At 42.6% G+C, this 20,866-nt stretch overlaps 2 protein-coding genes across 2 annotated transcripts; one reads left to right on the plus strand and one right to left on the minus strand.

Annotated features, from left to right (window-relative positions):
- Window positions 1-1,083: 1,083 nt before the first annotated feature.
- On the plus strand, window positions 1,084-2,850 carry LOC118659295 (vasculin-like). The gene has a single exon (XM_036315571.1). The coding sequence runs from the start codon at window positions 1,114-1,116 to the stop codon at window positions 2,533-2,535; it is 1,422 nt and encodes a 473-aa protein (XP_036171464.1). The 5' UTR covers window positions 1,084-1,113; the 3' UTR covers window positions 2,536-2,850.
- Window positions 2,851-19,231: 16,381 nt separating this feature from the next.
- On the minus strand, window positions 19,232-20,590 carry LOC118658623 (RNA-binding motif protein, X chromosome-like). The gene has a single exon (XM_036314119.1). It carries the CDS (start codon window positions 20,560-20,562, stop codon window positions 19,387-19,389), a length of 1,176 nt encoding a protein of 391 aa, XP_036170012.1. The 5' UTR covers window positions 20,563-20,590; the 3' UTR covers window positions 19,232-19,386.
- Window positions 20,591-20,866: the final 276 nt, after the last annotated feature.

A 20,866-nucleotide genomic window follows, 5' to 3' on the forward strand; every position in this document is an offset into this window, starting at 1 on the left:
ATATATATTTTATCCCCAAATTAATCAATGGATTTTATGTGAAGCCAATAAACATACCAATAAGATTTTTTAACAAGAAAAAAAAAATCAGAAAAGTACCGAGAGCCTCGTCCCGGACCCAGCGTCCGCACCCCAGGCCGGGCACCTGCGGGAGCCGAGGGTGATCGCTGTTGCTCAGGTATGAAGAGCCTCTCCTAGGGGTGTGTGAGGCCCCGGTATTCCAAGTGGCCATTTTGGAATTCCAGTGCTTTCGGGTAATTCTGCCCCAGAAGTTTACTGAATGGGCGAGAATCGTCTCTGAAACGAACAGCTCCGCGCGCTGCTGAGACGCAGCTGGCTTCCTCACTGTGTGGGTCCAGCGGATTATAAAACCGGTTCCGGGGTTTCAGCTGCTGGTTTGTTTTCTTGTGTGTTTTTGTTTGTTTTTTCACAGAAAAAAGCCCCACACCTTGTGCGGTCCTGTTGGAATTCGGACTTGCCATGAGGTGTTGAAGCCTTGTTTCATGCTGGAAGCTGGTCCATCCTTGCTGCTTGACACAGTTGCTGCGGGGAAGAAACATCTGCACAGCATATGTTTCAAGGGACCTGGCGTATAGGGCATACTGTTCTTAATATGTTTGTTCCCCTTCTTAGCGCTATGTGTTTTAACCAAGGTCACCTCTCCGAGAAAGGTTGTTTCCCAGGTGGGGATTTTTCCCTGGAGTTAGGGAGGGAATAAAACCCCTTAACTAAATGCCAGGTGGGTAATTAATCACTTTACGAACAATCGAGCTTAAGCTACATAATCTTTACTTAGGATAATCTCCTTCAATTACTTCCTTATAGCTTAATAGAACAATAGAGTAACCTTGGAATGGAGATAAGAAACGCCCTAACCTTTGGAATAGAATGGGTAGGATTAAAATCAACTGGTATAAATACAGATGTAACAGGACAATAGACACAGAACTTGGCTGGAGATCCTGGCTAGAGAACCTGGCTAGGCTGCTGATCAACTGAACGCTGTCTCCGTGTCATTCCTTCTTTGCCGACTCTGTCCACACCTTTGGGAACCCCTGGACCTGCTGGGGTTGGACCCCAACAGTTTCATTGAGTTGGAGAGGCTGGACCTAAATGGCGCAGTATGACTTTGCTCCAGCCTGGCTTAATTTTCCCACTCCACCATCATCAACAAAGTCCTCATTGAATTTTAAGAAGCATTCAGAACACTTTTCATGGACAAAAAATCGTTATGATGTGAGTTGTCGACGACACAACTCTTCAGACAGCTTTGACTCTGGTATTGGACGTCCCAGTGGAGGTAACTTTGGAAGGAAAGAAAAAAATGGATGGCGTACGCATGGGAGAAATGGCACTGAAAACATAAATCATCGCGGGGGATACCATGGCGGGAGTGCCCGTTCTCGGAGCAGCATTTTCCATTCTGGAAAAGGCCAAGGACTGCACGACAACAACACCCCTGACAGTGAGCCAGGGAGGAAGGAAGACAGGAGAGAACATAGACAGTTTGAGGCTGAGGATTTTCCGTCTTTAAATCCTGAATATGAGAGAGAACCAAATCAAAATAGGTCTTTAGCTGCAGGCGTATGGGAGTACCCTTGGAACCCCACATCTAGAGCTCCCAGGATGCTGGTCATTAAGAAAGGCACGGCCAAGGGCTTGCAGCTGTCCAGGTTCCCCGCCGGAGGAGCTCCCCTGTCCCAGCCAGTGAAGAACGGGACTGGCCCCAGTGTTTATAAAGGCCTGGTCCCTAAGCCTGCTGCTCCGCCCACAAAACCTACACAATGGAAAAGCCAAACTAAAGAAAATAAAGTTGGGACTTCTTTCTCTCATGAGTCTACATATGGTGTTGGCAACTTCAATTCTTGTAAATCAACAGCCAAGAATTTTAGTCCATCAACAACGACAGTGAAAGAGTGTAATCGCTCAAATTCCTCTTCACCTGTTGACAAACTTAATCAGCAGCCTCGTCTAACCAAGCTGACACGAATGCGCACTGATAAGAAGAGCGAGTTTCTGAAGGCGTTACAACGGGACAGAGTGGAGGAGGAGCATGAGGATGAAAGCCATGCTGGCTCCGAGAAGGGTGAAGACTCATTTAATTTGCGTAACAGCAATAGTACTCACCGAGACAGAGATATAAACCGGAACTTTGATGAAAATGGCATTCCACCAGAGAATGGCAATGCCCCGGTTACTTCCCAGCAGATCATTCGGTCCTCAACCTTCCCACCGACCGATGTTCTTTCAAGTTCCCTTGAGGCAGAACACAGATTGTTGAAGGAGATGGGCTGGCAAGAAGACAGTGAAAACGATGAAACGTGTGCTCCCTTAACTGAGGATGAAATGAGAGAATTCCAAGTTATTAGTGAACAGTTGCAGAAGAATGGTCTGAGGAAAAATGGGATTTTGAAAAATGGCCTGATCAGTGACTTCAAGTTTGGACCCTGGAGAAGCAGCACTTGCGACCCCACGATTGAGAACGACGACACGGAGATGAGCAGCAGCGACACGTCCGATGACGATGACCTGTGAGGTCCCAGCACCTCCGAGGTCTCGTGTGGCCCGTCCTCATGCAGCCGGGTGGAGTGTCAAGTGAAGAACTGTAATTTATGTAGGAAACGCCCCGTTAGAGGAGTTTTTGGGCGACTTCAGTATGAAGAAAACCAAGAATGTTGTGTTGGGCTGTGTTGAACATTCTTTCTTTGTACATGGATGTTGGAGAAATGAGGCCTGTGGTGGACCAGCGTGGACTCTGATCACCACAGCATTTCTCTGACTAGCAATGTGACGATGTAACAGATGAGATGTTCTCATTTAATAATAAAAATTGTGTAATGTTTTGCAAAGCTTCTGTCTTAAAATGTCTGGGTCTTAAGAAAAAAGGCAGCTTACACTGTTTGCTTGCAGAGCCTCTCTCTTCGTACAATGGAAATCCTCAACCCACTTTGTGCGCCCCACCCCAAAAGGCAACGTAGCATGTCGGCTAAACTGGAGCAAAGTGCACTCAGACATTCACCCCCGAGCTCCGCTGTCGAGCTACCACCTTCTAAAGCATACGCTGCTCTTTAGCCATGTGTAGTTCCGTAACTTACAGGAAAGACTCGCCACACTTTCTTCCAAATTTTAAGACGTGGTTTTCAAGAGCTTTATTTGGGGATGTTGTCAAACCAGGATTTTCAGAGTTGATGGAAAGAGTTGTTGTGGGAAAACTTATTTTGATAAATTATTACATGAGCAGGAAAACTGATCACTGACTGGATCTGTCCCCAACGTGGAAATAAACTGGATTTTCAGGGGGAAAAAAAAATCACATTTCTAAAAATCACATGGAAAATAAACAAGTAAGAATAAGGAGACCTCAAACAGATTGTCAAACTGCAGCAGGAAGGCCGGGGAGGATTGCGGGGCAGGAGGTAGGGGGGTAAGAGATCAACTAAAGGACTTGTATGCATGCATAGAAGCATAACCAGTGGACATAAGACATTGGGGGATAGGGGAGGCTAGGGGACTGTCTAGGGCGGGGGGATAAAATGGACACATATGTAATACCCTTTGTAATACTTTAAGCAATAATAAAAAAAAAAGAATAAGGAGAAAGATTCTGAAAAAGAATAGAAATCATGTTTGATTAGAGAGTTGTGCCGATATGCCAAGGCTGTGGGTTCGATCCCCAGTTAGAGTACTTACAAGAATTGACCAGTGAATGCATAGGTGGATAGAGCAGCAAGCCGATGTCTCTGTCTAAGAAAAAACTGTGCCAGATATTAAAATATATGATAGAGCTAAGAGTAATTAAAATAGTGTTGTCTGGTACATGAAAAGTGAGATTAATGGGAACAAAAAGACCCAATGCATATATATAATTTTAATATATATATATGTATATATATATTTAATATGTATATGGCAAGTTAACATTTCAAAATTTCCAATTCTTGGAAAATAATTAGATTATTTAACCAACGGTATTGAAACAACTGAGTAACCATCTAGGACAGCCGTGGGCAAACTACGGCCCGCGGGCCCGATCCGGCCCGTTTGAAATGAATAAAACTAAAAAAAAAAAAAAGACCGTACCCTTTTATGTAATGATGTTTACTTTGAATTTATATTAGTTCACACAAACACTCCATCCATGCTTTTGTTCCGGCCCTCCGGCCCAGTTTAAGAACCCACTGTGGCCCTCGAGTCAAAAAGTTTGCCCACCCCGATCTAGGAAAATAAATTGATTACTATTTTACCTCTTATAAGTACCGCGCACTAACCGATTGCGCCACTGGAACTCCTATTTTACATCTTATACCAAAATAAATTCCATATGGTTTAAAAATCTATAATAATAAAAGCATAATATGCAAATCGACCAAATGGCCGAACAGCGGAATGACTGGACGAAGCTGGGGCTATGAGGGTCAGCTGAGGCGGCCGGGGCTGCGAGGGCTGAAGCAGCCGGTTCTGCAAAGGCCTACCCTTGCATAAATTTTGTGCATCGGGCCTCTAGTTTAAACGTAAAAAATTAAACCATAAAAATGATAAAATATGGGAGATTTTTTCTTTAAATATTCTTGGAGTTGGTAAGGCATTTCTGAGTAATGCCTACAGAATTCAGAAGCCAATAATAATAATAAAAAAGTTTAAGAAATGCAACCACATTGGATTTAAACATTTCTTTGTGGTAAGAAAACACCAAGACAAAAACCACCGAGTTAATTTCCTTAGCACCACAAATCAATATGGGAGAGTCCAGTGAATTACTAGAAAAGTGGCAAAGATATGACTAGATAGTCACAGTTAAGAAACGTAAATGGTTTTAAAATTTGTGAAAAGGTATTTATCCTCAGACTCAGTCATAATAATAGAAAGACAAACTAAAACTTTGAGGTGATTTAAAAAGTTTACTAAGAGCAGTGCCAAGGAGAGTGACGCCTTAGACTGCAGGTGGGGGATATATTGGGCAATATGGTGTGTCTTTCACAATTAAAAATTAATATACACTTTGGCCCAGAATACTAAGTTTTTATCCTATATATAAATTCTTACATGTGTGAAGTGATAAATGCACAGAGATATTAATTACAGCATTGTTTGTAATAACAAAGTATTTAAGATACTTAAGTATAGTGAAGAGTTAAATACATTATTCTGTATCACCATATTGCTGTGTGCTGTCATTTCAAAAAAATAGTTTCATAGGTACAACTTGGGAAAATCTCCCAAAAATTAGTTAAGTGAAATAGTTACAGAACAGTATGTGTTGGCTATCACCCATGTGTGTGAAATATATAGAATCATCTACGTTTTTAAATGCATTGGCCATTTCTGCAAGGACCCTCAAAAACCAGTAACAGCAACTGGTTCCAGGTCAGGGAGCTGGGTTGCTGAGGGACAGAGGTAGTCTTTGCACTGTGTTCCCTTGTACACCTTTTATAGTTTGTACATATGCATGTATTATTTGATAAAAATTATAACATTACCTAACTTGAATATTTGGCCCTGAAGAAAGACATTGCTTTTTAAGTCAAGTCCCCATTGAAAACGATGAGAGTTGGAACGTAGCGCATGGAGGAAATATTTATGGATTTGGCCTTATTTCATCGGAGGCAGGGAAGTCCGAAGTGGTTGTTTTCAATTACGGAAAGAGTGCTGGTGGAGGAAATAATGACAACCAGCTGTGTTTAATCTCTGCTGAGCCTGCTGCAAGGAGGAAATAATGCCAAAGGGACTGGAGTTACGAAAAATAGGACCTTTGAAGAGCTCCAGGCTCTGAGTCTGAGCTCCTAAACTAGGTCACTGGACCGTGCTCTTCTAGGAAAGTTGCTTAATGGTCTCCATGATCCTATCTGAGTATCATCTTCACCAAACACACAAGCGATTGTTCCCCTGACAGCTCTGATTTCTGCCCGACACAGGAGAGCTGGATGGGCAGTGAAAGCGGGGGAGACTCACCCGCTGCTGCAGGGCCACGGGAATCGCAGGCCTGCTCTCCTGGCTGGGTGGGACTCAGCACTTCAGATCCAGCCACAGTGGCCTCCAGACGAAGGGCTCAAGGCAGAGTCACACGGTTGAGCTTGGGAAGCTGCTCTTGCTACGCTTGTGGTGGATAGAGCGTCTCTCCTGCAGGATGTCGGAGAGATGGACCCAGCACCGGAACTGGGTGGGCTAGGGAGCACCTCAACAGGGGACCCAGGGAAGGGACCGTTGGCAGAACCATCAGGGAATTAACATGAAGGCAAAGTAAATCAACTTCTTGACATTTGGGATTGGTTCAGTTTTCCCTGTCAAGATACCGAAAAGGAGAGAACGTTTTTGCTTACCTTTAAATTCTTTGAGGGGCTTGTTTCTTACTCCCCTGCTTCTTGGCTTGATTTTCTCTAAGGGTCCAAGCACGTGAACCGGCTGCGTGTTTTGTCCCTTGCTGAGAGCTCCAGAAAAGACTTCCCACGAGCGAGGGGCTTCTGCTGCCTCTGTGGGGCAGTGGTGGGCGCAAAACAGTGCCCTTCGTTAGCGGAACGGGCCAGGACTATATACCTAACTGGCGTCATTTAAGAGGTGGAGGCGCCTTAGGAAAATAAGCATTTCTCAGTTGCTGGGGACATAGTTATTTCTCAACTTGATAAGTTTTACGCTGTCTAGCAACAAAAAGGTTCTGACATACCTTAAAACGTAAATGTTTTTACAGTAAATAATCCAGTGGAATGAAACATTAAGGCCAAATCTCAATACGAAAGCAGGGGAGTGGGAGTAAACAGAAAGACACAACATGGAGCCCTAATGATGAGCAAAAGTGAGCCAACACTCAGTTCTGTGTCTCGTAGCAAACAGAAGACAGCTGAAATGCAACTGCCCCTCTGGGAGGTCATTTCCTGGCTTGGATTGTGTAAGTGACCAAGGGCAGATCCTTTTCTGGGAACTGGATTTGAGAGAAAACACAACTTTCCCAAAGACAATCAAGTCTGTCTCTAATCTTCTGTCCTGCTTGACTCCCAGGATCAATCATGGAAAATGGCTCTGGCTCCTACGCTCCAGCCTCTGACCCGAACTCCATGGAGGATGCTGTTAGCAGGAGAGCTGGCCCAAGACAACATTAGGAAGTAGTTTTGGTTTTGGGGTTTTGTTGTCATTTGTGTTTCTTCACTCGAATTTTTTTTTTTCTTCCCTTCCCTGTGCAGCCTTTCTTATTCTCCATCCCCCCAACCCCCTGCCCCAAAAGCACAGTTCTCAGAATGATTCCTTGGCCAACTGGTGCAGAACCACGTTCCAACAGAATGGGACAATTACATGATGTACTTGTCCTGCCACCAACAACGGTTTTTAGCACACGAGTAAAATGAATGTTACAAGGAGCTTTAAAAATATATAATTTTGGCTGCTACATGGAAAATGAATTTTATATAAGCAAGAGTAAAAGTAGGAAACTTACAGGCCATTGCAATTGTACAGGCAAGGGCTGGTAGTGTCTTGGTGATGGTGGTGATGGGGAAGAGTGAATAAAAACTTTAAGATAATATTTTAGAGGTAGAGTTATTAGGACTTGCTGATGGGTTAGATGCATGGTAGTGAATAAAGGATAAAGAGGAATTAAGAATGACTCCCAGATACTGTTTTTGGCTTGAGCAACTGGTTAGACACTGGTACTAATGGAGCCCAAAAGTCTTCTGGGAGGAAACTGATTAAGGTTTGTACCCAATTTCAGATGCTAGGGGGAGTGTTCTTGGGTAGGTATTAGACTTGCTGCTAATAAAAACATGTAAGAATGTTGGCGTCAGGAAACATGGGTTCCAGTCTTGGCCCCTCTTCTATTTACTAGCTGTGAACCTTTGGGTAATTCATTTCATTTGTCTGTGACTTATTTTTAAACCTGGCAATAATATACTAACTGCCTCGGGGTAGGGGCAAATCTCTGTAGGATCATTTAGGATTTAATTCTGTAAGAGTAGTGAAAAGGGGAATTACAGCTAAGGACAAATTAAGCAGGCTGCAAGGGGAATGACTGTATATAGAAAATGGACCTGATTGTAAATTGGTGTAGTCACTACACCAACATATGAAGATTCCCTCCAAAAATTCAAAAATAGAACTACCATATAATCCAGCAACCACAATTCTGGGCATTTATCTGAAAAAAACCATACACACACTCATTTGAATACATATGTGCACTCCTATGTTCACTGCAACATTATACACACTAGACAAGATATGGCAGCAATAGAATAAAGAAAATGCACATATATTCAATAGGATATTACCCAGCCATAGAAAATAACGAAATCTTGCCATTTGCAGCAACATGGATTCACCTAGAGCAGCGGTTTCTCAACCTGTGGGTCACGACCCCTTTGAGGGTCAAACGACCCTTTCACAGGGGTCACCTAAGACCAACGGAAAACACATATATAATACATATTGTTTTTGTGATTAATCACTATGCTTTCATTATGTTCAATTTGTAACAGTGAAATTGGGGGTCACCACAACATGAGGAACTGTATTAAAGGGTCGCGGCATTAGGAAGGTTGAGAACCACTCACCTAGAGGGTATTATGCTAAGCGAAATGTCATAGAGAAAAACAAATACTGTATGATTCCACTTATGTGGAACCTAAAAAACAAAGGAACAAACAAAACAAAACAAACTCATAGATACAAGAACAAGCTGATAGTAGCCAGATGAGAGGGGGTTAGAGGATGGACAAAAAAGGTGAAGGGGATTAAGTAGTACAAACTGCCAGTTACAGAACAAGGACATAAAGTCCAACATAGGGAAAAAAGTCAATAATATTAGAATAACTACCTATGGTGCCAGGTGGGTACTAGACTTGTGGTAATGACTTAGTAAGGTATATAGATGTCTATTCACTATGTTGCACACCTGAAATGGACATAATATTGCATGTTCATTGTAATTAAAAATAAAATTTAAAAATGAACCTGGGCTGTTTTTAAAGCAAACTGGTGAGTTCCCAAGACCATATTAGGACCTAGTAGAGGCTTTGAACTCCTATTTGTGGAACTCCTACCCCACATCATGAAAATATTACCATGTACGTAGTACCCTAATCCACATGAAATATAATCTTTTATTTAAAACTTAAAGTATATTTTTACTTTTGAGTTTTTGTGTGAGTAATTTCAATTATGACGAGCTGATGTTTTGGCACTCATGCATTCTAAGGAATTCCTGTAAATTGAAAAAAATCTAACTTGAAATTGTGTTTCAATGTAATGGAATTTTTATATAAGTACTAACTTCAGCACTTAATGAAGGTAACATGTATTTGTGGACATTTAATTAAATATTTTCCCATTTTGATTTTGTAGCTTTCTCAGCATATTTTGAAGCCAATAATATATTGTGTAGGTCTCAAGCCTTAGTCTCCAAGCGCTGTAGCTCTGGTGCCTTTTGAACAAAGCAGCCCTCCAGTGGCCTGGCCTCCCAGCAGCAATGGCTAGGAGTCGAGGCAAATGCCAATTACCTCATGGAAGTATCTGTCCTGAACTGCTGGCTTTTCATTAGCCTGACTTTGATACAGTGGCTTTAGAGCCTGATGAAGAAAGAGATGGAGAATCCAGTCAGATGCCATTTAATTTCTTTGAACATTTTAAGCCAGAATAAAGGAGAGAAAGCAAGCAAGCAAGCAAGCAAACAAACAAAGCAAGATCCAACCTTTTGGCCTGAGATGTTTTGTTAAGAAATCATGTGGCAGTCTTATGGGAGCTACCTTGTAGGTAACTAACTGTCTTTGTTGTTTTCTGTCCCCCCCACCCCCCCAGCCCGCCGCTTTTAAGATTCTCTCTTTGTCTTTAACCTTTGCCATTTTAATTATGATGTGTCTTCATGTGGGCTTCTTTGGGTTCATCTTCTTTGGAACTCTCTGCACTTCCTGGGCTTGTATGTCTTTTTCCTTTACCAGGTTAGGGAAGTTTTTAGTCATTATTTTTTCAAATAGGTTCTTAATTCCTTGCTCTCTTTCTTCTTCTTCTGGTACCTCTATGCTGCCCCAGAGGTCCCTTCACCGCCCCTCAATTTTTAAACTTTTATCTTTTTACTACTCTGATTGGGTGTTTTTTGCTAACTTACCTTCTAAATTGGTGATTTGATCCTCTGCTTCACCTAATTGCTTTTGATTCTTGTAGTGTATTCTTCATTTCAGATATTATATTCTTCATTTCTGACTGGTTATTTTTTTATGGTTTGTATATTCTTTTTTATGCTTACTATCTCTTTAGTTCTCACTGAGTTAATCCATTCTTGCCCTAAGTTTCTTGAGCATCCATCCTTATAACCAATGAAATATTTGGTTATAATATTTGGTTTTGAACTCTATATCTAGTAGATTGCTTGCCTCCCTTTCATTTAGTTCTTTTTCTGGAGATTTCTCCTGCTCTTTCACGGGGCATGTTCCTTTGTCTCTCCATTTTAGCTGCCTCTCTGTATTTGTTACTCTGTATCAGGTAGATCTGCTATGCCTTCCAGTCTTGGTAAGGTGGCCTTATGTAGTAAGTGTCTGGTGGTGCTCAGGCTCCCCGTTTACCTGAGTTAGGTTGTCCAGAAATGTCCCTTTTATGGATTATGTGAGCCCTCCTCTGATAGTTGAGTCTTAATTGCTTTGGCCCATCTTTGAGTGGTGACCTTCAGGCTGACTGACTATGAGAACTGACCCCGACCACTGTGTATGAACTGCTATGCAGGAGCTGACACCATGAGTGGAATTCTCCCCAGCAGGGTCTAGTGCAGGGGTGGGCAAACTTTTCGACTCGAGGGCCACAATGGGTTCTTAAACTGGACTGGAGGGCCGGAACAAAAGCATGGGTGGAGTGTTTGTATGAACTAATATAAATTCAAAGTAAACATCATTACATAAAAGGGTACGGTCTTTTATTTCAATAGTTTTATTCATTTCAAACGGGCCGGATTGGGCCCGTGGGCCGTAGTTTGCCCACGGCTGGTCTAGTGCCTGCTGAGATCTCCCTTTGGGTGTACCACTTGTGGAGCTGATTGGATCTTGCTCTAATATGGTCTGCAACTCGCCACCAGGTGTGTTGGTTCTGGGCTTCTTGAGAGGGACTTACTGTCAGGTGCTGCCTGTGACTAGCTTTGGGATACCTGTTTGGAGCTACAAACAGATCCTCATTTTATGGCTGCCTCTGCTGGGCCTGGATGTACATGGAAGGGCCCAAGTAGCAAATCTGATTTTTACCAGCACCGAGCCCAGGAGCAGGTCAACAAAAGGCTCAAGGTACCCTGAGATCTGCCTCTGCCTGCTGGCTGCCTACTAGGCTCAGTCACTGAAAGAGCCTCTGGTGGTACTTGAGTTGCATGAGGTATGTTCACAGTGAGTCACCACCAGGTAGAAGTGAGTGGTGTTTACCAAATTGATACGGATTCAAACTTGGTGACTGTGCTGGGTCTGAGCCACTCAGCTGAAGTTTCAGGGTACCAGTGCCAGTTGCTACCTGCCAGATGCCCACAGACCTTTGTGGTGGGAAGAGGTCTCAGGGAGTTGTCAGGGTGAGGGCAGCAGAATTCATCAGGCCCAAACAGACCAAGATTTGGCTGTGTGAAGGGAGGGTTCTGCACAGGAACCATAGCATCAGTTGGGTGTGGGGGGGGGAAAAACTGCCCTTGCCCTAGAGCAGTGGTTCTCAACCTTCCTAATGCCGTGACCCTTTAATACAGTTCCTCATGTTGTGGTGTCCCCCAATTTCATTGTTACAAATTGAACATAATTAAAGCATAGTGATTAATCACAAAAACAATATGTAATTATATATGTGTTTTCCGCTGGTCTTAGGCGACCCCTGTGAAAGGGTCGTTCGACCCCCAAAGGGGTTGCGACCCACAGGTGAGAACCGCTGCCCTAGAGCCACACAACTCAGTCTCTCCCTGAGTGTGCTCAGACCTCTCCCTAAGAGCCTTCCAAGAGAGTCTGCACCCTGAATAGGCAAAGCAATCTTGAGGGGGGAAGAAAACAAGCTGGAGGTATCATAATTTCTGAGATTAAATTATACTACAAAGCTACAGTAATTAAAACAGGATGATATTGGCCAAAACATAGACACATAGACCAATGGAACAGACACAAGGACCCAAGCTCACCACAGCCAGCTGACTCTTGTATAAGGCAGGTACTTCATATTCTCTGTATGTTGGATGATCATAATAATCATCAACAAAGAAGATATTAAGGTCATCATGTGATTTATCATGAGTATGATTAAAAGAGCATCTAATGTTCCTATATGTTTGGGTAGGTAGAATGATGTATGACTGGCCTGGTCTGGGGTCTTGGGAGAGCCGTTTACATCAGATGCCATCTACTTTAATCCTGGAGTGAGAATTCTACTAGTGGTCTTGGGTTGTGCCCTGACTGGGAATCAAACCTGCAACCTTTTGGTGTATGGAATGATGCTCCAACCAATTGAGCCACCTAGCTGGGGCAATGTTCAACATCGCTAATCATTTTCAACTTAAAATCTCCAACAGACTGAGTTGACCACTCAGGTATGGGTGACCCTTTTAAATGAGAAACATGAATCTGTGAGTCGATACCCTTAAGTTGGATGTAGTCCCATTCATTTATTTTTGCTTTCTTCCCCTTGCCACTGGGGTCAAGTTCACAAAAATCCCTCTGAGACCAAAGTCCATAAGTTTAGTTCCAATGTTTTCTTCTATGTATTTTATTGTTTCAGTTCTTATATTTAAGTCTTTATTTTCAGTTCGCTTTTGTGTATAGTGTCAGCAGTCTAGTTTCAGTGGCTTTTCAGTTTTCCCAACAGTACTTATTGAATAAACTTTCCTTTCTGCATTGTATGTTTTCTGCTCCTTTGTCAAAAATTAGTCAAAAATATGTGGAATTATTTCCAGGTTCTCAATTCTGTTCCATTGGTCTATGTGTCTGTTTTGTTTTGTTTTGTTTTGTTTGTGTTGTTTTTTGTCAATATCATACTGTTTCAATTACTGTAGCTTTGTAGTATATTTTAATGCCAGAGACCATGATCCCTATAGCTTGTTTTTTCCCCCCCTCAAGATTGCTTTGTCAATTCAGGGTCTTTTGTGGTTTCATACAATTTTGAGGACTTTCATTCTATTTCTGTGAAAAATACCATTGGGATTTTCATAGGTATTACATTAGATCTATATATTGCTTTAGGCCATTTTAACAATGCTAATTCTTCCAGTCCATGAACTAGGACTATCTTTCCACTTCTTTATCTCTTCTTCAATTTCTTTCATCGATGTCTTGTAGTTTTCAGCTTCTGCACAGCAAAAGAAACCACCAACCAAACAAAAAGGTAACCAACCAAATGGAAGAAATATATTTGCAAATGATACCCCCAATAAGGGACCAGTATCCAAAATATTAAAAAAAAACTCCTACAACTCAACAAAAACAACAACAAATAATTTAATTTAAAAAATGGACAGAGAATCTGAACACTTTTCCCAAGAAGACATACAAATGGCCAACAGATATATGAAAAGATGCCCAGCTTCAATAGTTATGAGGAAAAATGCAAATCAAAACCACAGTGAGGTACAACCTCACATCTGTTAGAACGGCTATTATCAATAAAACAAGTAAGTGTTGGAAAGTTTATAGAGAAAAAGGAACCCTCATACACCACTAGTGGGAATGTAAACTGGTACAGCACTATGGAAAATAGTATGGAGGTTCCTAAAAAATTTAAGTATAAAACTATTATATGACCCAACAGTCTTAATTTGGGGTATCTACCTACAAAATTTGAAAATACTTATTCATAGAGACATATGTACCTCTATGTTCATTGCAGCATTATTTACAATAGCCAAGACATGGAAACAACTTAAGTGACCTTCGATGGATAATTGGATAAGATGTGGTACATATATTAATGAAATATTAGCCATGAAAAAGATGAAATATTGCCATTTGTGAAATATAAATGAATCTTGAAAGTATTTTGTTAAGTGAAATAAGTTCGACAGAAAAGGAGAAGGACTTGAGAGCAAGATTGCACTCATATGTGGGGTATAAAACAAAAAGCAAGCCAGCAAGCAACCAACCTTGTAGATAACAGAATGGTATTACCAGAGAGGAAGGGGCAAGGGGGAAGCCAAAGAAGGCAAAGTAGGTAAAATATATGGAGGTGGAAGGAGACTAGATTTAGGGTGGTGAGCACACAATAGAGTACATAGATGTCATATAATAAAGTTGTACACCTGAAATTTATATAATGTTATTAACCAAGGTTATCCAAATAAATTTAATTTAAAAATATTCTTTAAAATATTCTCACTCAAGGATATGTTTATGGATTTTAGAGAGAGAGAAAGGGAGGTGGGGGGGAGGGAGAGAGAGAGAGAGAGAGAGAGAGAGAGAGAGAGAGAGAGAGAGAGATATGAGAGAAATCGTACCTGCCCTGACTGGAGACCGGGAATCAAACCTGCAACCTAGGTATGTGCCCAGACCGGGAATTGAACCTGCAACCTTTTGATGTACCCGACGATGTTCCAACCAACGGAGTCACCTGGCTGGGGCAATGTTCAACATCACTAATCATCAAATTAAAACTACAGTGGGGCCTTGACTTACGAGTTTAATTCGTTCCATGACAGAGCTCGTAACTCAAATTACTCGTATGTCAAATCAAAAGTGAACGAGTGTGACACGTGATGCAGGGCTGATGTTGTGGCTTTCACTGTGATGTTTGCTGTGCCAACTAGCGGTGGGGTATCTGAAGCTGGCTCATAACCCGAATTTTAGCTCGCAACTCAAAGCAAAAAATCGGCCGAGAGACGGCTCATATCTCAAAAAACTCATTAGTCAGGACACTCTTAAGTCAAGGCCCCACTGTACAATGAGATATCACTTCACACTTGCCAAAATGCTTACCATCAATAAATTTAAAAACAAGTGCTAGAGAGGATGTGGAGAAAAGGGAATCCTAGTGCATTGTTGGTGGGAATGCAGATGGGTACAGCCACTGTGGAAAACAGTATGGAGTTTCTTCAAAAAATTAAAAATGGAACTGCTTTTTGGCCCAGTGATCCCACTTCTGGGAATATCTCCTCAGGATCCTGAAACACCGATTAGCACCCCTATGTTTATAGCAGCATTGTTTACAATATCCAAGATCTGGAAACAATCCATGTGCCCATTGGCAGGTGAGTGGATAAAAAGCTGTGGTACATTTACGCAATGGAATACTATGTGGCTGTAAAAAGGAAGAAATTCTTACCTTTTGCAACAGTATGGATAGACCTGGAGGTTATTATGCTAAGTGAAATAAGCCAGTCAGAGATAGACAAATACCATGGAATCGCACTTTCATTTGGAATCTAATGAACAAAGTAAACTGATGAACAAAATAGAACCAAAAGCATGGATACATGGCACAGATGTTAGACAGATGTTAGAGAAGAGGTGGTTGGGGTGGACGGGATGAAAGAAGGTGAAGAGAATAGCCAAAGAGTATGCATGCATAGCCCATGGACACAGACAACAGTGTGATGAGGGCCAGAGGGAGGGGAGGGGTGAGTCTGTGCAGAGGTGGGCAAAAGGTATAAAATGGGGGACATCTGTAATAATGTCAACAATAAAAATTTAAAAATATATATTCTTAAGTTTAGTAGCACGAGGGTTAGTTATTAATACCTGATATGGCTCTTTCCTTCAGGGTTGAAGGACATCTTTATGAAGATTTAGATCTTTATCTTCTGGGGAGATTGCTCTGGTAACTGTGAATTAGCCTTAGGGGCCCTTATGAGTTCTTGACAGTAAATCCAGAGTCTCCTTTCAGTTAGGTTTATACATTCCTTGATCTAACCTCATGGAGACAGCTGATGTTTGCCAAAGAGAGTAGATCTTAGGTTGGGCAATACCAAGGGAAGATCCTTAGGCCAAGGCAGGTTAAAAGAAGCGAGTTTTGTCAATTGAGTTTTGATTACCCTATTGGTCGGTTCTACAGCACAGGAGGACTGGGGATAACAAGCACAAAGGAAATGTTGCAAAATTGGCCAGATCTTACAAACAGGTTGTATTGTTTGTTCTGTGAAATGAGTTCCCCAGTGGCTTTTCTAGGAGAATTTTACTTAATGTTGAGGCTGACCCTGTGGCATGAAAATGCTTCCATACAGTGAAGAAAACATACAAATTGTCATTAAGATAGACTTATACTTGAGAAAGGGGCAAATGAGTAAAGTCCATTTGCCAGACCTCAAAGGGTCCTAAAGGCAGGGGAAAATGTCCTGTGGAGGTATTAATGTGTTTTCCAGGGTTGCACTTTAGGAAGATTTGAAGCTTTAGTATGCCTGGAATCTATCTTCAGAGATGACTTCCACTAGTATTGTTTTCCCATAAAACTATCTGTCAGTGTTCCAGGGAGTTAAGTCATATATATATGTCATATTATACTAGAGGCCCAATGCACAAAGATTTGTGCAAGAATAGGCTTTCCCCTGGCTGCCAGCACTGCCTTCTCTCTGGCCAGAGCTGTCTTTCTGCCTTCCCACACAGCCCAGAGACCAGGAGTGGTGTGGAAGGCCTGCATTGTCGCCATGGTGATGATGCAAGTGCCCTGCCCCCAGCCACTCGGCACCTGCATATGCAAATCAGCCCACCATCTTTGTTGGGTTAATTTGCATACTCACGCCTGATTGGCTGGTGGGCGTTGTGAAGGTACGGTCAATTTGCATCTTTCTTTTTTATTCGTGTAGACTAGAGGCCCGGTACACAAAAATTTGTGCACTGGGGGGGGGGGGGTGTCCCTCAGTCTGGCCTGCGCACAGTCACAGTCCAGGACCCCTTGGGGGTTGTCCACCTGTCGACTTAGGCCCACTCCCCTGGGGATCAGGCCTAACCTTGCAGTCAGATATCCTTCTGGCAGCCAGGGAACTCTCAGGGGATGTCCAACTAAAGGCTTAGGCCCCCAAGGGATCAGGTCTAAACCATTAGTTGGACATTCTTAGTGCTGCTACCACCACTGCGCTGGCCAGCCATGAGCCAGCTTCTGGCTCAGTGGCACTCCCCATATGGGTCTTCTGGGTCCCGCCCTGTCTAGCCTTTTTTTTTTCTAAGACATTTCACTTTATTTAAAAGAAGCCAATATACAGGATATAAAGGGTATGATATTTACAACAGTACAGTAAACAGGTTAGTTTCCCGGTAGGATAGTAGTCTTTCAGTAAGTATAAACTCCCCTTCCCCTTGATGCTCGACCCAGCTGGCAGACACACAGCAACAGTGGGGTGGGATGGGACTGCAGGATAGAAAGTCTCCCTGAAGGGATTAAAAATCACGTAGATGCTAAAATGGCCACAAAGGGGTTTTGGGGGTGAGGGGTGCCTCTGCCTCATTCCTTTGAGGGCTTGGCAGCAGGAATGCTGAGGGATTTGCCCCCAACTAACACACGGCCCACCCTGAGCCTGTAAATCTTCCACCCATGGAATATTCCCTTCCTGAGAGAATCAGCCCTAATCCCTCAGCCAGTGCCTGGAGGAGTCACCCAGGCTGTGGGCACAGCCAGGACTGTGGACATTTCATGGCATTCCACTCCCACTCCAGCTGCGTAACAACTCTGCACTGCTCCCCTCGCCCACCTCCCCCATCACCTCATCAGGACGCCATGCACAGGAGAGGACACTGGCTTTCCCATGCCCATTGGAAACTGGCTGTTTCTGTTTCCTGGAGTAAAAGGGTTCCTGTGGGTTGGGTTAGCTCTCTGCTTGGCAAGAAGTTCTGAAACAGTGCCACTGACCACACCCACCTCCTCTGGGCATGGAGCAGCTTGGGCCCTCAGAGCTCATCTCTCCAGCAGAACTGAAGGGAAGACCGTGTGTACCCTTCTGTCCCTCACCCTTCACATGCCCAGAACCATCAGTGTCACACTTTCTAATTCCTCTCACTGTATTTCATTAGTTTCATACTGTTTTACTAATCCTGAATCTAAACAGATTGGTTCAAAAGGAGATCATTCTATTTTTAAAGTATTTAGTGATGTACCTGTGAGCTTTTCATGGACGAACTAAGCACATGACCCTTTCTTGTACATCAGAACTTGCACACACATGTAAAAACAGGACCCGTTTTTGACAGATGTGAAACCACCGTTTATTTTATTTATTTATTTTTATTTTTATTTTCATATTTATAGCTATGATTTATTGTAGTGAATGGATACAAAACAGAAAATCAGGTACAAGTTTCAAGCATCACACAAGGAATCACACAGGCATGCTTAATTTTTTCAGCAACTGAAAGCTGCGGGAAGATGCATAAAATTTTATCCAATAGGGAAGCTCATTAGAGCCTCAGTGTCCAAAGTTTTATTGGGGGCCGGTGGTATCGGCACCATCTGCCTGGCACATGCCAAAATTCCAGGCACCCAAAGGAAAGCAGCTGTTCAGAAGAAGCCAATCTAACAACAACAAAAAATGCTCTTCATGTGGAAAGTAATAAGACTTCTGAAAAGCACCAAAGAAAATTGAAATACATGGAGATACATAGAGATTTATGAAACAGAAGACATATCATTAAAAAACAGAATAAATGTAATTTCAATCAAAATCCCAACACAGTGTTTCCTGGGAAGCTGATTTTAATTTTTTTATGGAAGAGACAAGATACTTCTGAAAAAGAAGAATAAAGTAACATGACTTGGCATATCAAAAATTAATTATAGGTGATGTGGTATCAGCCCAGGAAACAGGCAAACAGGTTCATGTCATAGAATAGCAAACACCAAAACAGACACATACACTAAGGGAATCTGTTATATGGTAGAACCAACAGTATGGATCAAGTAGGACAGGTTACTACTTAATACATTGATTACATTAATCAGAGAAAAATACAACTGAGCCCCTCCACTCATGTCACGCTCAAAAATCAAGAGTTTGAGAACTTAAATATGAATGGCAAAATCTTAAAACTATTGCTAAAATATAAAAGAAATATCTTTATTACCTTGACCAAAAAAACCCCTACTTTTTAGGAATCTAGATGGATGGATGGGTAGATAGATAAGTGGATAGATGATGATAGATAGATAGATAGATAGATAGATAGATAGATAGATAATAGAGAGATATAGACCAAGCTATAAAGAAAGCAAGAAATGGCATAATTTTCCAGATCATGTATTTTCTGAGGGAGAAGGGGATCAGGAAAAGACACATACAAAACATCAGATACTTAAGGATATTGATTTATTTTTTTTTCAAACATGTTTTACTTTTTTCCTCTCAAGAACATAAAAATTATGAAAGGGGAACTTAACAGAAAATTTTAAAAATGTAACACAACTTTTCCTTTTAGTAGCCCTTGGGTAGTTATGACAGAATAGGTTCCACTTTCTGTTTGTTTCTTTGAACAGGGGTTTTGGTCCAAAGTTTTGTTTTTAATATCTGCTTCTGCCTCCCCCTCTATCAGATCGGCTTCCTCCATGGCCACCACCCCTGGGTACTCTGCGGCTTGAACTACTGTAGGAATCACGTGGAGGAGGATACCCCCTTTTCATAGAAGGGGGAAGCCCTCTTTCTTGTCTGCCAACCCAATCACGACCACTTGAGTAGAGGTCACTTCGGCTGCTTGAGTAACTGTCTCGACTTCCACCATATCCGTCACGTGAGCTGCTGTAATCATCATAGCTATTGCTTCCACCATAAGATGGCGGGGGCCCTCCTGTAGGTGGAGCCCTACGTGAGTTACCATAACTGTCATATGAATCCCTGTAGGAACCACCACTTGGATGATCTGAATAGTCATGATCACGACCATAGCCATCTCTATCACTATAGACTCTTGATGGATAGTCACCACGTGAACTGGAATGACCATAATCACGATAAGTATAATCTCTTGGTGGTGAAGCATAATCTCTTGTATCACGGGAGCTTGGGTAATCTCTACTTGAGTAGCTGTCTGTAGTAGAATATCCATCATCTCTTGGGGACAAATAAACATTTCTACGGGAAGGCAGGGGTTCCCTTCGAGGTGGGCCTCCATAACTATCTCTTCCATGAGATACAGGAGCTCTTCCTCCCATTCCACTGCTGCTGCGAACTGGACCTGAAGGAGCAGATCTTTTAGCAGGAGGATCCCAACTTCTCGGTGGTGGTCCTCTTTTCACTGGAAGTGGTCCCCTGGAAGAACTCATGCTAAAATTCATGGAATAGCCACCATCATCCATGTGCCCTCCACGTGAGGGAGGTCCCCTGATTCCTCCCCTTCCTCCTCTTCCGCCTCTAAGACCCCTTGGAGGGCCTCTGCTTCTTGGAGGTGGAGGTGGTCCACGCCTACCAGTTTCAAATGATGGTTTGGTGGCTTGTTCTACCTTGATGGCTTTTCCATCTAAGGACTTTCCATTCATCTCTCTGGCTGCATCCTTAGCATCTGCTGGGCTTTCAAAGGTGACAAAAGCAAATCCTCTCGATTTGTTGGTTTCACGATCTTTCATCAAGAGTACTTCCACTATCCGTCCATATTTGCCAAATACAGCTTCAAGGGCTTTCTTATTTGTTTCTGTATTGAGGCCACCAATGAAGAGCTTTCCTGGGCGATCAGCTTCAACCATGTTTCCCTTCTGGTAAGAGTCGGAGGGGTGACGATGGTTTCAAGCTCCTACGAGGTCGCTGGCAGGGGCTTCCTATCTGCTCAGCACAGGGAGGGCCACTGGCTCCGAAGACGGAAGAGAGAACCTGCAGGAACTACTGCGCCATATGTTGGGGTCCAACCCCAGCAGGTCCAGAGGTTCCCAAAGGTGTGGATGGAGTCGGCGGAGAAGGAATGACACAGACACAGAATTCAGTTGATCAGCAGCCTAGCCAGGTTCTCTAGCCAGGATCTCCAACCAAGTTCTGTGTCTATTGTCCTGTTAC

The sequence above is a fragment of the Myotis myotis genome, unplaced genomic scaffold (genome assembly GCF_014108235.1).
Source record: "Myotis myotis isolate mMyoMyo1 unplaced genomic scaffold, mMyoMyo1.p scaffold_m19_p_6, whole genome shotgun sequence".
Lineage (NCBI taxonomy): Eukaryota > Metazoa > Chordata > Mammalia > Chiroptera > Vespertilionidae > Myotis > Myotis myotis.

Bases quoted from the DNA above. Each gene is read 5' to 3' on its own strand.
- LOC118659295 (XM_036315571.1), top strand. From the start codon at position 1,114: ATGGCGCAGTATGACTTTGCTCCAGCCTGGCTTAATTTTCCCACTCCA.
- LOC118658623 (XM_036314119.1), bottom strand. From the start codon at position 20,562: ATGGTTGAAGCTGATCGCCCAGGAAAGCTCTTCATTGGTGGCCTCAAT.